General features: G+C 42.2%; 1 protein-coding gene across 1 annotated transcript in view; it reads left to right on the forward strand.

The window, feature by feature from the left end:
* MXRA7 (matrix remodeling associated 7) overlaps window positions 1-11,361 on the forward strand; it is a 56,030-nt gene extending 44,669 nt beyond the window's left edge. The window contains exon 6 of the mRNA XM_042447550.1: window positions 10,507-11,361. Coding sequence (XP_042303484.1) covers window positions 10,507-10,621 — 115 coding nt within the window. The 3' untranslated portion in view covers window positions 10,622-11,361. The remainder of the gene's footprint in view (window positions 1-10,506) is intronic.
* Window positions 11,362-18,216: the final 6,855 nt, after the last annotated feature.

Below are 18,216 nucleotides of genomic sequence, written 5' to 3' on the forward strand. Positions count from 1 at the left end.
TTATTATATATTTCCTGAATAATTAAAATACATATTGTTGACCTGCCACCACACTGATACAGCATCCTTTTGTTTAAAAAAACAACATCTTGTTGTTTGCTTCCCTATGACAGATCAGGCAGTGCATTGAAATGTTGCAATATACTGTAATGTACAGAAAATCAGGTCTGCAGGGTTGTTATTAGTGACTTTGTTGAAACAGTAATTCCAGTAAAAAAACAAACCATACTGTTTCATAAGCCTTTTCTTCCACAAAGAGAGTACTGAAGTACTGTACTAAGGCCACTTTTTATTTTGTGGAATTACCACTTTGAGGTGAGATTCTCCCAGAATCCTCTTATATTTTGAAGACAGATTAATTCTGGACTAACACTTCATTATATAACAAAGCCAAGATGCTTTTTAAAAAGAAAATTTAATTCTTTGGGAATACTTGAAATCATTTACTCAATCATTCTTTGGAGTGCCCAGGTTTGGGAAAGATTTTTCTCTAGCATAACATTTTTTTTCAAGGGCTTATTTAGGGAAAAGTAGGAAGCTTTAGCATTTAAAAAAAACAACATCTGAGCTTCCATTTTTCTTCTTGTTATCACTAGCATAATACAGTTTGCACCTGAATCTGTTTATATAAGGACACTCGGCTTTGAGATACCTGTTAGCATCCATTCTGTCTCCAATTAAATTGTCTGATTGATTCAGTGTTCCAGGCACCATTAACTATGCAAAGATTGCCTTATATACAATATAATGCTTCACTATACAGCAATACATATATTGTACAAGGAATATGACTAGTGGCTGTGAGTAAAGGTATTTCCTCAATAATGATAAAATGGCTGTCTGGGTATTTTCTACATTTTTTTTCTAAATGTGAAGGTGACTCTCATACACAGGACTGTAATTTCTAGTGGCTTGAAATGTATATTGCCATTACTCGGTCCAATAAACCTTTAAATAGTTTATATGAATGGTTGCTGTGTTTGTTAATGTGTATGGCCCACAATCTTCTGCCCTCACATACTGTGTTCCAAAGATTACACCAACACAAAAATACATTTTATGTTATTATTCAGTGTGAAAAACAGAGCCATATATCTTCTTCTGCCTAAGATTAGTAACTAGAATAAGAAAAACAGCATTGGAAAAGGATTCTAAAAAATTATCAGTTGACTTAGGCACAAACTGGACATGTCACACAGTTAGATGCATCTTTTTCACAACTCTTTTCTGCCTACCAGTCATACTGTTGTGGAGTGTGTCTATTTGAGGCCTGCTCATGAGTGGCCTATTTGTTTGATTGGAGCAACATCAAAGAAGTGAGTTTGTAGAAGATTGCAACTTTCCCACGATACAAGATTTCAAAATATTTTCCATTCCAGTGAAGAGGTGCAATTTCATAGAAGGGACAAATGCATCAACAGATAATTGCACAAGTAAACCAGCAGATATTCCCAGGGCTTGGAAATAGTTCGTTAAAAATTATTTCATTGACTTGGTTGGTAAAAAAATTCAACAGTCATTTCAAGAGGCATCATTTTAATAGTTAAAACACCTCTGGTTTTACTTCTGAACTGCAATCAGTGGTCCAGATTGCTCTAAGCAATCCTGGACATTTAATAATTTTGAATTATGTTTACATTCAACAAACTAATAAAAATAATGTCAAGAATTTTTAATGCTGACTAATTGTTCTCTTTGATGATTTAATATTACCACAAAAGCTAACCTTTTTCTGCATAACTGGCCATGCTCACTGGGGCTGATGGGAATAGCAGTGCGACATTCTCTGGCTGTAGACTACACCACCATTGTGACAAACCACCTGAACCAGTTCAGAAACCACTTAAACGTAGGCAAACAGAGGCAAAGTTCAACTGAGTCTAGTCCAACACTAAATGGAATCTAGGCATCTGGAAAACTAATGGGCAGAAAAGTTGATCCTACAGCAAACAAACCTATCCAGGGGTGTACCTGTCATATTTGACACACGGTGCTGATATTTTATCAGCATTTTGTTTTATTTAACATGTCTTGCCATTTTGTTTATTTAATATTTTGTGCCAATAATTTGTAATTGTCTAACAATAACCAGGGTTTGATCCATGTCAAACAGGCTGCTTGTACTTTGGTTTGCATAACTTCTTGTGGTACAACAAAGTACAAATACAAGGCATTTAATAAGCATTAATAAGCATTTGATAAGGAAAGCATTGTACAAAACCTGAATTAAATATAAACAAATGCTTTATACCAAAACACCTCCTTCATCATCGCCTTCCAAGGCACTCTCACTTAAAGCTTTACAGAAGGCAAATGGCTAACTTATAGAAATCAGCTAAATTCAAAAGAGGAACCGTACAAATTTAAGAGTAGAGAAGAACTAATAATTGGAGTGGAGGGTTCAATATCTGATGCTTTCCTTATTTGCAATTTTTAGATTTAGGGTTGACAAAATTAAGGGAGGATTTGATTTTTAAAAGAATAAATTTGAAAAACATATTCTAAAAGGAGGAGAACATCTGATTAGTAATATGTACAAGATGCTGTTGAATTATAATTTAGGAGATGAATTAATTAAAGATCGCATGTAAAAATGATCTAAAGTATAGGTCATAGTATAATCCTTGATAATCGGCAGAAATGGGGAAACAACATTGTTAATACGAGGTGTTACAACTTTAAAAGTTTTTTATTGGGGGGGGGGGATAATGCACAGAAGATATCTCTCATCAGATAAACTTGCTAAGATCTAGAAGGGTACCAATAATTTATGTTGGAAATGCGGCAAAGAGGTTGGAACATGCTACCCCGTGTGGTGGAGATGTAGTAGAGAAGAAAAATTCTGCCTTATGATAAAAGCAAGAATGCAGGCTATCTTACAGAAGAAAATTACTTAGATCCCAGAATTTTTCCTGCTTGGCCTGTTTAACCTTGAAAGCAATGTTTAGAAGGAGATTGGTAGATTCTGTTGACATTTGATATCAGCTGCCCATTTTTTTCTGGCTAAATATTGGAAATCATTGAAAATTCCTACAAACGAGGAATGGATAATAAAATTACTTAATGTAACAGAAATGGATAAATTGACTTACATACCTGATGGAAAAGCTAACAGCAAGTTTATCAGAGATTAGGAAAAACACCAGGTTGACTTAACAACAAAAATTTGATGAATTAATTGTTTCTGGACTTGTAGATTAATGACTTGATTGCTTATTAGTCGTGGGTTAAAATAATATGCATTAGATATGTTTTTCAAACAGGATTGAAAGGAAAAAATGGTTTCATTTATCTATAATCTCTCTTTATAAGTAGATAAGGAAGCCAAATTTAAAACAAGATCCAATTTAATTGAAATGGAAGAAAAAACCTCGCAAAATGAAATGCCAATATTGGACTGGTCATTAGATAATATAGGCTCACTGAAACCTTTATAAGTTTCTTCCTAAGAAAGGTTTACTAAAAATATGATGGTTTTAACTGTCATCTTGTCATTTGGGAAGCTTTTTGTTACCAGCTTGTCGATGTGCTTTTTGTATATGTATATATGTATTTAATTAATATGTAGGTTTGTCTAATATGTGTTTTCTATATTTGTTCAGTTTGTTAAGTTAAATTTGTCTGTGGAACATGTACTGTTTGTGTTATATATTAATAACTAATAAAAATATTGGAGCAAATGGGAAGGTTTTTTTAAAAAACCTGCCAAGTCCTCCATTTCTGCTGCCACCTCTGCCAATGCTCAGGTGCTGTGCCCCCCCCCCCAAAAGAGATGGACTATCAGCAGCAGCAGTGGGGGAGGCAGCCATCATAAATCCTTCACATTCCTGCCACTGCTAATGCTTGTTTCTTTGGGACACTGTGGCCCACCCACCCCCAAAAGCATTTGTATTGCCCAAAGTCTTCCATGTTCCTGCAACCAATGCTCATCTCTTTGGGCTCCTCCAAAGAGACAGGCTATCAGCAGAAGTGGCACCACAAAAGAGTAGCCTAGTGGCACCATCAGACAGCATGGAATCAAGCAGATGGGGAGGAGCCTGCCTGCCTCCATACTGCCCAATCACCAGGCACCTGCCACTGCCACCAAGCTGGAAGAGGAGGAGATGGTAGGTGGGCAAGAGAAGGAGGAGATTCCTTTTCTCATCCTGCTAGCAAAGCTGTGAGACATGGAGACCTGGAACTTGGGCACCAGCTCCTGCCACCTTGCGCCTTTTCTGCGTCTGACAGAGCTGCTGGCTGGATAGAAAAAGGAGGAGACTCCCTTTCCTGCCTGGCCAACAAAGTCACCAGAGCTGGAACTTCGGCCTTTCCACCAGTGCACTGAATGACAACCCCCTCTCAGGTGTCACCTAGTGTGGTCCGCACTCCCCATACACTCCTACTTATGCCCATGTGAAGATCACAATAATCATGCAGAAGTTAAGGAATAAGCTCACATCAGGTTGTATCTGGCTGGCTGAAGACTAGCTAAAATCAAGTTCAGACTGTAGCAAGTAGGGCATGCAGTGCAGGTTGCACACCAATGGCAATTTTGGCCAGTGACAAAAGTAAACCAAAGTCAGAAGGGGAGCAATGATTTGGGCTATACAATCTGAACTGATTTTGCTAGTCCTTTTGAAATAGTAAAAATATGCACAGTGTAGCTTGCAAGTGTGATGATGCTGATTCAACACACTAAGAGAAGAACATGAATCACAGCTAGTTACCCCCCCCCCCAAAATACTAATTTCTTCAGGCAACAACTAAGGTATAACTATATTATGATGGCTATTCAATGAGAACCATTCTCAGAGTAACTAAATTCTCAGTGTAACTAAATATCAGGTGTGATCTTAATAAATGATGGCATTAGAATATCCCATGGTTCTAGTGTGGGTTCATGCATGTTGAGGTGACAAGGAGGCAGATAGGAGGAGAGCACATTTGGTAGCATAGGCCATTGGCTTGCAGCATTTTTAGAGAAGTAACTAAAAGTAACAATTTCAATTACAGTTGGAAACAAGTATTACTTTTAAAAATTATAATGCCCCCCCTACTTCTGGCACTGGAATTATAATTGTACCCAGTTAGCTTTTAAAGTAACATTACAAGCTCTGACCCAGATATACCAAAGAACTGAACCTTATGATTCATTAAAGGAAATATATATTTTTGTGGCTTCTCTGCTACCAGAAAAACCAATTAGGAAGGAACTAGAGTGTCACCCACTCTTGTCTATTCATGCTGTCTTGAGTTTCTTGAAACCAACTCCATTCTGGATCCCTTCCAGTCTGGTTTTCACCCACGGCACTCCACAGAGATGGCCCTTACTAAGATCTCAAATGATCTTTTGCGGGCCAAGGCGAATGGCTTTTATTCTATCCTTGTCCTACTCGATCTGTCTGCAGCCTTCGACACCGTGGACCACTGTCTCCTAATAGATGTACTCTCTGACCTTGGTTTCTCGGGCCTTGTTCTCGATTGGTTCACATCTTACTTGTCAGATCGATCTTTTTCAGTGGTCTCGGGTGGTCAGACCTCGTCTTCTGTCCCCTTATCTGTTGGAGTTCCTCAGGGCACTGTTTTGGGTCCCCTTCTGTTCTCTTTATACACAATCTCCCTTGGCAAATCTATCAGTTCTTTTGGTTTCTCCTACCATCTGTACGCCGATGATACCCAACTGTACCTTTCCACCCCTAATCTTTCGCCAGAGCTAAAGCAGCAAGTGTCATCCTGTTTAACAGCTGTCTCCCTCTGGATGCACCATCGGCGTCTGAAGCTCAATATGTCCAAGACCGAGCTTCTTGTTTTCCCTCCTAAGCCCACCCTTCATTACTCCTTTTCTGTTTCTGTCAATAACGTCTCTATCCAGCCGGTCCAGGAAGCCCACAGTCTCGGTTTCATCTTTGACTCCTCTTTGTCATTTATCCCTCAGATCCAGACTACAGCCAAAGTCTGCAGATTTTTTCTCTACAATATCGCCAAAATCCGTCCATATCTCTCAGCTTCTACCACAAAGACACTGGTCCATGCCCTAGTGGTCTCACGACTAGACTACTGTAACCTCCTCTTGGCAGGGCTTCCCCTCTCATCTCCACCCATTAATTTATGTTCAGCATTCAGCTGCACGCATTATTTCACTCGCTCGCCGTTATGATCATGTCTCCCCTCTGTTGTCCTCCCTTCACTGGCTCCCTCTTCCTTTCCACATCAGGTACAAACTCTTGCTACTCACCTTTAAAGCCCTGCATGGGCTGGCCCCTCTTTATTTAACTGATCTTCTCTCTCCCTACATCCCTACTCACACTCTCCACTCTGGTAGCCAAAGTCTCCTCTCTCAACCCAGGATCTCCTCTGCCCCATCCTGGATCCGCCCCTTCTCTCTTGCTGCCCCTCATTCCTGGAACCTTCTTCCTCTGCATGCACGGCTCATCACTTCCCTAACCAGCTTTAAGGCTGAGCTGAAAACCATATTGTTTAGGGAAGCGTTCTCAGGGAATTTGTGATTGTCATCTGGCTGTCTGACAATATTTGATGTGATGTGATTTGTTTGATATTTGATGTTTTTAATTTATTTTTTCTTTTCTATATGGTAATTTTATCTATTCCTCTTTTAATTGTTATTATTTTAGAATGTACGCCTTGGGCAGGCTTTTATATTCTCTTTAATTTTACCGACTTTGTACAGCGCTGTGTATAATTACAGCGCTTTAGAAATAAAGTTTAATAATAATAATAATAATAATAATAATAACAATAAATACTGGAGCTTGTTATACATCTCCTTTGAATGGTCAAAAAAGAAGCTTATACACTAAAGGCATTTGCACAACATAGCCAATACACTGATTGATGTTACTTAGTTAATCACTCTTAACAGAAGTGACCATGGTGGGTTACAGGCCGCCGCTTGCTCCGCGAGGGAGCCGCAGCAGCCACACCGTGCGGCTCCCGCGCGGAGCAAAAAAGGAGCTCCAAAATGGAGCTCCTTCTTGTGGCGCCTCTATGACGTCGCGAGGCGCCGCTGGTGCATTTGCGACGTCATAGGCGCCGTGACACGTCTGGATGCTATGCGTCCGATACGTAAACATGGCGGCCCCCATGTGGAAGGGGCGCCGCCATGTTGTACTTATGGAATATGTACTAGGGTTAGGGGGGTGCGGAAGCACCGCCCCTTCCTAACCCTAATACGTATTCCATACGTATTTTTTGGCGGTCTGTAACCCGCCAAAATCTCCATATGCCCACCCCCCCCCCCCCCGTCACCCCAGCAATTGGTTTGGAAAAACTATTAATCATTTCTCACAAACAATTAGGACTGGGCCAAACTACCTGTGATGATCAGCCACATGAAGATTTCCTCTGTTGTGTGCATTTTGTTTCTCAGTAGGAGCAGAGAACCTTTGGCTCTCTTGATGCTTTGGACTTCAACTTCCAGAAACCCAAGCCAGCATGGCTCAATGTCTGGAAAGCTAAATGTTCTTCATACTTGCTTTGCCAAATGCAGCTGTGCGAGGCTGCATCCTGCAAAAAGTTTAGCATGAGAGAAGTATTCTTTAGGTTTTCCCCTCTTAAAAGTCTTTCTAGCATCCATCTTCCACTGTAGACTGCCATTTATACTGCTGCATTGTTTTAAAATACAGAAAATAGACGATTGAACTTCTTTTGTAGGCTGGCTCATGCTAATATTCCTTTATATCCTTGTTTAAATACGGGGGACAGAATGGCACTCTTTTAAGTAATAGCCAAAAAGGCATGTTGAGCCCAAGCATTCTCAACCAATTCTATTTTTGTATTATACTCCTGTAAGCTTCCTTTAGCTACCAACCTCAAGAACCTAAGTCAGCCAACATTTCTACTTTTAGTAGCAGTTGTAGTAGTATGTACCTTAAAGTCACCTGTTGACTTATGGCAACCCTGTGAATTTCCTAGGGTTGTTCTTGGATCTTCTGAAGCAAGGAATATTCAGAAGTGGTTAGCCATTTCTTTTTTCAGAAATATAGCCTACAGCTCCTGCTATTACCTTATGTTCAAAATACTATATTAACCAAGGCTGACCCTGCTTTACTTCTGAATTCAGACAGGATTTGATGCTTTCAGACTGTTTAGACTACTTTAGTCTCATTAAAATGTGCATTGGAGTAGGTGGAATAGTTTCAAGCATGTAGATGTCCTTTCAACATTCTAGTCTTGGTGCCTAAGCCATTTTTCAATCAGTTCATCCTGCAGAGCTGCTGTTAATATTTAAAGGCCTGCCACTGCATAGGCATTGCCAGTCACCATACAATCACTGCCTCACCAGGACTAAGGACAACCACTGTGTGGCAGGCAAAAAAGATCCATGATTAATCATACATATGGGAATATTTCTGAATTCACTTCTAGACATGGATGCCCAGAATCTGATGGTGCCCTGCTGAGGCTTCTGTGACAATGACACCTGTTCTTTTAGCCATTGTGAAACCTGCATTACTTACATGTTGGTCTGTCTTGTATGTGTTTGTGCATTGCATATAAATGGTCTGTCTCTGAAAAATATTTGAAAATGTCACATTTTAGAATGCTGCCACCAGGCTTTCAAGTGGTGTCACTTACAAGAACAAGTGATTCCAGTGGTACAGTTATAGTAGGAGACACTGTATTTTTCTACACTACAGCAGTTACATTGGTCCCTACCATCCGAACACACCTGATCTTATCTGACATTAGAAGCTAAGTGGGATCAGACCTGGTTAATACTTGGATGGGAAACTACTACAGAGGTCCAGGTAGGGTTAGGGTAATACAGTATCTGCCTGAAACCCCCAAAAGCTGCTGCCAATCAGAAGGAGCATTTGGGGGCAAGATGGGCCAATGGTCTGACTCAGCATAAAACCCTGTTTTGTATGCTGACCCCTAACACATTGAGATGTTACCTGAAGGGGTGCCCTCTCTAATATGAGTTTGTAGAGGTGTAGACATTTTCTAGAGATGCCCTGAATTAGGCTGAAGTCTTAAATGAATTTACCTGGCAGTGAAGACCCATTAAAGCCATGGGGCTCACTTTTGGATCGACATGTGTATATATGATTCACGAAAATTGCTTTAGAAAAATAATGAAGAGGCTTTTCCCTTATAACAGTTCATGTAACAATGAGCTTTAATGGGCTGTTAGGTCTTTAAACAATCCAAACTAGTTTCTACTTTCAGTTCTAAGAGATCTAATATAACTTAGTGGGGGTGGGAACTGACATGAGACTATTTTCTATTGGTATTTTCCCCTAAGATTCCAGATTAATCTTCAGTTATTGTCCCTAAAACTGGATTAGTGGCCCTCCAGTTGATGTTTGCCTGAAAATGCCATCAAATACTGGCTAGCACTGATGGGAGTTACAATCTAACAATAGCTGAAGAGCCAAACATTCCCATCTCTACCCTAAGTAATGATATTCAAATTTCAGCTAAAATCAAGTGAGTAGAGCTGTTCATCATCAGAGAGGTTGAGATCCTAAGAATTTTATGTTTGGGAACCATTATCTATTTTAAATGGTAATGCACTTCAGATGTGCATGTGTCTATGAAAAGATGAATCTTGTTCCATATTCAGATGAGTCAAAGCTACACCCATACACATTCAAAGGGCATGAGGCATGCATGGTGTATGAACAGCATCTAAGGCTTACATTTTAAACAAAGGGTGAGAATCAGATGTTGCTGGACTGCACTTCCCAGCATTACACACCAGTGGCTATAATGGCTAGGGCAGATGGGTGCTGTAGTGCAATAATATCTGGAGAATCACATTTAACTGACTCTTGTTCTAAATACTAAGAGATGGGACAGATGCTAAGATTAAAAATACTTTTAGAGCGTGAGTTGGTTTAACATTCCAGATGTTACTACATTCCAAGACCTATCAGCCAACGATTGGGGGTGGGGTGGGGGGTAGGAGTAGACATCCAAGAACTGGATGGCAACAGATCCCTCCCTGCTGTTAGACATACTCCTGTGTTATCTTTTTAATAACACTTGCCCTTCAAGATCTCCAAACTGGGGCGAACAAAGAGTAACTCACTGGTCTTAAGCAAAGCAATTTCTCTGATTTGTGACATACAAAAATGCACACAGCATCAGGAAACTCATGGAATTGGGGAAACTGTTCTCCCCACCCCATGCATCTGAAGTGACTTCTGTGAGCATTGTGAATGTAATGCCTGAGAAGACCATGGGAGCCATCCCTTCTCCTGATAAATAAAATGTGTGCACTCAGACCCAGCATTTCACACCAAGTGTGTATGCAACTTTCCATTTTGCATGTTAGGGGAAAGTTTTGCTCAAATGTTATACCACAGGGCAGATTTTGGATTCTTAGAATTAGATGTATCCCATGAGTATACATTTCACTATCACCAGACACAGCTGCAGAAAACAAAAGCATTTATGAATGATTTTGTCCCACTCCATTAATCCTGTATGAGGGAACTCTTAGCCTATGTATCAGTGCCATCTCCATTTTCCTTTCTGTTACTCTTCTTCTCTTCTTGGCAGGGTTAAAAGAGAACAGCTGACTGCCATCTTCACTCTCTTAAAGGAAAAACCAGACACATTCGGGGAGATGTCTGAAACTGATATCAAAGAACAACTCAAGCTTTATGATATGTAGGCTATAAGTTACAAAGGCTGGCCACCATTTTCTTTATCCTTCAGAATACTGGAGATTGTAAGACTATAGATTTCATACATAAAATGAGATAACTTTTTAAATTTTGGTTTATGAGGATACTTAAAAATACTGTAGCCTTTTCAACTGATTTTCCTTTGAGAAGAAAAAATATTTTAGTAGTTTCCTGAAATTGAGAAACAGTGTGGCCTAAAGAATATCTATGGCAGAGAACACCAATGGCTATCCCAGTCAACATGTCATACAATGGCATTATGCTGATGTTAAAAGGAGGTAACTGTAATGGTGCAAACTTTCCTTTGATGGTCAGTGCAATTATTAAAATATTTAAAAAAACCCTGTCTCTGAATTGATGTAATAATGCAGTAGAAACATAATTGTGCAAAATCATTTGTGTTAAGAGAATACCAGGAAGTCTGATAGAATTTGAACATCAGGAGCACACTGTTGCAGAGTACCAAATAAATATGAACAATTAAATCAGCACTTAGATTCCCACTTATTTTAAAAGAAATCAGTTTTCCCAGTGGATGGGCACTGTGGAAAGAGAAAGATTTAATTATTTGTAAAGTATGTTCTAACTTTAAAAAAATTAAAATACAGTACTGAGTTGTACCATCTGGTATAAATAGGTATGCTTTTGAAGGAATACCAAGTCAATTTATGTTTCTACTTCTGAGAAGTTTGATTTTGTATTGTCTTCTTAAATAAATGTGTGCTTGTTTAACACACACCAGGACTCCTGATCATGTCAACTGCTAAGTGTGTGTGTTTGGACCCAGCTGAACCGAAGGACTATCAGAGGGCTTGCTATCTGCTTTCATACTATTTTGTGTAAGGCAAACAGAATGGAAAGGTGATAAGACATTTCCTGTTTAGGAAAAAAAAACACATTTTTGATTAGTTTTTCTGTTTAGATTTGGCTTACTTGCTGATAAAAAGAATAAAAAACTGGAGAGCATCCAGTTAAATCCTGAAGCGAAAAGTAGACACATCTCAACATGAAGAAAGACAAAAGCCAACACAATTCAACCTGTAAATAATCTAAGGCCTTATTCAGGGACAATACAAAGAATACAGTACAACAGACAAGTACATACATAACATCATAAATAGTGAATTCAATGGCTATATGCAGCCTATAATCTGCACATATCCACTTAAAGTCAAAACTGTGGAATTGTGTGATCAGGATAGCTCAATACTATTTGCTGGTAAAATGAAAGCATGCAAATGAAGGCTGTGTGTGAGTGTGTCTCCTGGGCAAATAGATAACATTCAGGGACACTATGAACATGTTTGAGAGAAGGAAAACGGAATATAAGAAGAGTCTATAAAAGATTTTATAGTCAGTTTCCTTGTTCAGGCCTGAAGGGGCCAAGATTTGAATCTACTCTTATGCCCTTTTCCAGCAAAATCCTATCATCTGTGAAATTTATCTTTTACAGTGCTCTAAATCTAAAGTCTACTGCAAAGTGGAGTTACTCCAAGAAATGGCTCATTAAAAGAGTACCTACTTTTGTTTACATTGCACAGTTAGTTACTTATGGTATATCGCAGAGTTGTTCCCCTGTGTGTTTTTCAAAGAGCCTACTTGTTTTACACACATAAGCCTTCAGCTACTTGCACTGCATGGAAGAAATAAAACTAATGCAAGCAATGAAATGGTGCAAAGTGTACCTTTTATAACTGGCATGGTCTACAAATTGTGTCATTTTGAAAATATCTGCAATAGGTATAGTTCCCACAGGGGTGATGCCCCATGGGCATGGCCATACACACCAAAATACTGTGATCGTTTTTTCTCCTTGAACTCACTCTTCACCAGTTTAAACAAAAATCTATCAGTGATACCTTTACTGGGCAACCAAAATGCACAATATACTTGTTGCAAGCTTTTGAAGCTCCATGGGCTTCTTTGTCAGGCAAGATGTTACAAACCAAACAGGTAAGAGAGAGAGAGAGAGAGAAAACCATTTGAGATGTCAGATGCCTGCATGTTGTTTCAGTCCTTAGTAAAGATGTTATGATGGGTAAGATATCTTTTGCAGGCAGGCAAAATATACCAGTATATCTTTCATGTAACTGGCTCTTGAAAACAAAATCTGGGCTCATCCTAACAACCTAGTACATATTGAATCAATTAGAGGCCAGTGTTTATAATGCCCTGTAAATTGTTGATAATGCAATTTAAACCATGTGGCAGTAATTTAGCCTATTTTTTTTTTTAAAAAAGAAGCATAATGTTTCAAACACTGGAACACATTTCTTTGTCAAAACTCTATGTCCAGCAGTTCTTTAGTCAGTATACAAGCTTTCTAAAACCTGTTTCATTTGAATAGTTGTGTTTTACTCTAAGAGACTCTCTACAAGTGAGAGTGCATTTGTAAAATCTGTTAAACCATAAACAGTGTATCTGTCAATTTTCTATATAAGAGGCAGAGTGGGGTGCGTGCTTTCAAGTCATTTCCAACATATGATGACCCTAAGAGGAACCTATCATGGGGGTTTCCTGGCAAGATTTGTTCAGAGGAAGTTTGCCATTGCCTTCCTCTGAGGCCGAGAGCATGTGATTTCCCCAAGGTCACCCAGTGAGTTTCATGGCTGAGCTGGGCATCGAATCTTGGTCTCCAGAGTCATAGTTAGTGCTTTAACCACTGTGCTATGCTGGCTCCCACAAGAAGGTGGTAAAAAGGTCTAAAAGCCTTAAAGACATAGATCGTGTCTGATCTTAGAAGCCAAGTAGGTCAGCTCTGGCTAGTACTTGGATGGGAGAATAGCAATGAACACTAGGTGCTATAGATTATATAGTTCAGAGGAAGAAACTGGCAAAACCACCTCTGAGTATTCCTTGCCTAAGAAAACCCTATGAAATTCCTGGGGTTGCCATAAGTCCACAGGCAAGATGAAGGTACATTCTCACACACACACATACACACACAATTTGATGTACTGTTTTATTGAGTTCTAAATTCAAGAAATTAATTTATAAATTATTATACTCTATATTGTATATTAGCATCCACTACACCCATAGCTTTATGGGTACACACAGGCTGCCACACATGCTTTTGGCTAGTAGACATTATCTTCTAACATCTTGGATGCATCTACATTGTAGAAATAATGCAGTTTGACACCACTTTAACTACCATGGCTCCATCCTACAGAATGCTGGGATTTGTAGTTTTGTGAGGCACCAGCACTCTTTGGCAAAAAAAGGCTAAAGACCTTGTAGAACTGCAAATGCCAGGATTCCATAGAATGGAGCTACAGCACTTAAAGCGGTGTTTACAGACTACCATTACTTTTCAGTCTTCATAACCCTATATTCAAACTATAAGGCATTGTCAATTACACCAGCACTCGTTTTGCACCATGGGTGCAGGGTTCAAGACAGCTAGAAAGTCTGGATTTTCATCCCAGGTTTTGTAATTTAGTTTTTGTTGTTGTTGTTGTGTGCCTTCAGGTTGTTTCTGACTTATGATGACCCTTAGGAAAACCTAACAGAGGTTTCTTGGCAGGTTCCTTCAGCGGGGTTTTGTCACTGCCGTCCTCTGAGGCTTAAAGAGTGTGGCTCATCCAAGGTCACACAGTGGGTTTCCTTGGCCAATCTGGAATTCGAAGCCTGGTCTCCACAGTCATAGTGCAACACTCAAACGACTACACCACACTGGCTCACTTTCATCATTATATGAATGATTACATAAATTTTGTCAATTCTGGTTTGCTTCAAAAGCTGCATTATGTCTTAAGAATAATGCCAATGTATTTTTAGCCAATGTTTCAGTGATGCTGTCTTCTACTTTGTGCAATGTATTGCATGGTCATGAAAAATAACAGGTAATACTGAACAGATTGGGGAGAAATCTTCCTTGGTACCAATTTTCTCACCTCTTGTGCAGTATGCAATACCAAAAATAAGGAGGGGGGGGAACTCAGGCCTGATTCCAAATGATTTGGTTTAAACCACCATGGTTCCCACTTAATTCTTATCACTGAAGCAATTCAGAAAGGGGGGGAGGCATGGTTTTTACCCATTTAACCCACATCAAAAAGACGCTGATAAAATGGTGTGGTTTTTTTAGGCTGAATCGATTTATTTAGAAATAAATAAATAAATTGATTCAGCCCAAGTGGGAACCAGACGGTTCGAATCCACCCTGGTTCCAACCGGCAGTAGCTTTTCCTGGCCTCTCTGCCCCAGCCATGCCTCCCTCCATCCTCAGCCTTCTTTCCAGCCTGCCTCCTCTGTCCCCCAGGCCTCTCCGCCATGCAGCCTGGCCTCTCCACCTGGGTCTTCCTGTGGCTACTCTGGCACTGTCCTTGTTTCAATACAAAGACAGTGGGAACCACGTTCGGGCCCCAGTTTAACAGGTAAGTGAGAATTAGGCCTCAGAATAAAACATGTTGTGGTTTATAGCAACTTTACCCAGTGATGTTGTGTTTGTGTGAGTATGCCTTCAAGTCAATGTATGGTGACCCATGAATTTTATAGGCAAAGAACTACTCAAACTTTTGTTATGCAAGGGGATCTTGCAGCACCTTTGAGACTAACTGAAAGATATAAGCTGTTACCAAGAGCTTTCATCGACTTTTGTAGATACATCTAAGGTAGTAGGCTGAAGTCTAAGGTAGTAGGCTGAAGCTCTTGCTACCAACTTCTTTATTTCAGTTAGTGTCAAAGGGTGCTACAAGACCCCTTTACATACTGATTTTTTAGACTAACATGGCTAAGTCTCTGAATTCAGACTTTTGTTATCAATTAAGATGGTCTGGAGGGATCTCATTGCAGGCAGAGGCCAAGTGGGCTCTGGGGAACAACGAACCATAAAATGTAGGCAATAACATTTCAACTTGATCACATCATGAGGAAGCATAACTCATTAGAAAAGACAATAATGCTGGGAAAGATAAAAGGTAGTCGAAAGAGACGAAGACCACACACCAGATGAATAGATTCAATGACGGAGGCCACGGGCCTCAATCTACAAGACCTAAACAGAGCAGTGGAGGATAAGGAGTCTTGGGGATGTCTCATCCACCATGAGTTGAGGTCAGTTTGAGGGCAGTTAACAACAACAAAAGCCATGGTGGGGGGAATTAATGTCACTATCAGTAAATACACAATCAAACATATGCACCAGAAGGGAATACCACCATTTACTATGGACTGGGCAGCTATAAAGCAACTAGACAATATCCTAAAGAGTAAAGATGCACAGCTGAACACTAAAATTAGATATGAAGTCGAAGGTTTTCACGGCCGGCATCCATAGTTTTCTGTGGGTTTTCTGGGCTATGTGACATCCAGATTAACATGTAAAGTAGAGGACACTGCCCTTCCTGGCCTCTGTGTGGACCAAAGACAAAGGGCAGCCAAAGGCAGGGAATGAAATTTCGACTCTAGCAACCAAGTAATTCCCTTGAGATCCAGGCTGCTCTTATCCTGTATGAAGCTAACTGCTCCATTTAGGCCACTATCCATCTGGAAAAAAACAGATGCTCTATAGGGAAAACTTGCCAATTATAGTCCAGTGAAAGAGTTTTACCTTGTTGGAGTAGCAAACCTTATCGAAGGGTCGCCATAACTCTGGACCTCCAAAACAGGAAAAATGTAGGACAAAATTTTCAAATGTAGGACACAGAAATATGTGTCCCACATTTGAAAATTTTGTCCTCATTTTCCCGCAGAGGCCGCGGAGGAAGGGCCAGGCCTCGGGCCGAGCGCCAAGGCCCCCTTCCTTCCCCGGCCCCCACAGAGGCGGTGGAGGAAGGGCCAGGCCTCGGGCAAGCCCCGAGGCCTCCCTTCCTTCCCCAGCCCCCGCAGAGGCCGCGGAGGAAGGCCAGGCCTCGGGCAAACGCCGAGGCCTCCCTTCCTTCCCCGGCCCCACACAGAGGCGGAGGGAAGGGCCAGGCCTTGAGCGAACGCCGAGGCCTCCCTTCCTTCCCCGGCCCCGCAGAGGCCGCGGAGGAAGGGCCAGGCCTTGGGCGAGCCGCGGCTCCCTTCCTTCCCCGGCCTCCGCGAGGCCGCCAGGGAAGGCCAGGCCTCGGGCGAGCGCGAGGCCTCCCTTCTTCCCCGGCCCCGCAGAGGCCGCGGAGGGAAGGGCCAGGCCTCGGGCGAACGCCGAGGCTCCCTTCTTCCCCGCCCCGCAGAGGCCGCGGAGGAAGGGCCAGGCCTCGGGCGAACGCCGAGGCCTCCCTTCCTTCCCCGGCCCCCACAGAGGCGGCGGAGGAAGGGCCAGGCCTCGAGCGAACGCCGAGGCCTCCCTTCCTTCCCCGGCCCCCGCAGAGGCCGCGGAGGAAGAGCCAGGCCTCGGGCGAGCGCCAAGGCCTCCCTTCCTTCCCCGGCCCCCGCAGAGGCCACGGAGGAAGGGCCCGGCCTCGGGCGAATGCCGAGGCCTCCCTTCCTTCCCCGGCCCCCACAGAGGCGGCGGAGAGAAAGGGCCAGGCCTCGAGCGCGAACGCCGAGGCCTCCTTCCTTCCCCGGCCCCGCAGAGGCCGCGGAGGAAGCGCAGGCCTGGGCGAGTGCGAGGGGCCCCTCCTTCCCTCCCGGCCCCCACAGAGGCCACGAGGAAGGGCGAGGCTGCAGGAGGCTGCAGGGAGGCGGGGAGGTTGGCGCGGCTGCGCGCAGGAGGCGCCACCTCCCTGCAGCTCCTCTGCCCAGGCCTCGCTGCCCTCCTCTTCCTCTGCGCGGCCCATGCGGCGTGGGGAGGAGGCGGGCAGCGAGGCCCCAGGGTTGCCCCAGCACCCTGCTGCAACTGGGCTTTTCCCGTTTTGGCTGCACCGTGCCGTGACCGGGCAGGTGCAGCCAAAACCGGGAAAACCCGGTTGCAACCAGGTTATGGCAACCCTACTTTGAGGTAAGTCTCAGTCGTTGCTGCCTCTTCTTTTAAGGTTCCCCTGTTGTGACTAAATTGGGTGTCTTTAAATGCAGGAAACAAGTGTAATCTCTATGAATTTAAATTCAATGCACTTAATGTGGTCTCAGACCAGATTAATCTGCCGTACGTTTTGGCCCCCTGTGAAAGAGACAGCTCCTCCCCTATGCCTCTGTGCTCAGGTCCTGCAGGCTCATAGCCATGGCCTCCCAGGTGAGTCTATCCAGGTAGCATGGGGCCTTCCTTCCTCTCTTTTTACTCCCTCCACCCTTTCCTAACGTTATGTCCTTTCCCTGATTCATGCCTTCTCATGATGTGGCCAAAGTTTGACAGCCTCAATTATCATCTTGGCTTCCAGGGAGATTTCAGGCTTGATCTGTTCAGGAAACCGTTTTGTTGTCCTCTTCCTGGCCTCCGTATCTCAGCACTCCTCTCCAGCCACAGCGTCTCAATGAGTTCATTTCTTCTTATCCGTTTTCTTTGCGTCCACCTTTCATCTGTACATAGTGATGGGGAATACAATCTTGAACAATTCTAACTTTATTTTTCTGTGGGTTTTCTGGGCTGTGTGGCCATGTTTGGGAAGAATTTATCCTGATGTTTTGCCTGCATCTGTGGCTGGCATCTTCAGAGAATGCTGGCATGGAGATGTGTGGGGTATATATACTGTGTGACTTTGAGAGGGGAAGGAAGTGA

The sequence above is a fragment of the Sceloporus undulatus genome, chromosome 2 (assembly GCF_019175285.1).
Source record: "Sceloporus undulatus isolate JIND9_A2432 ecotype Alabama chromosome 2, SceUnd_v1.1, whole genome shotgun sequence".
Lineage (NCBI taxonomy): Eukaryota > Metazoa > Chordata > Lepidosauria > Squamata > Phrynosomatidae > Sceloporus > Sceloporus undulatus.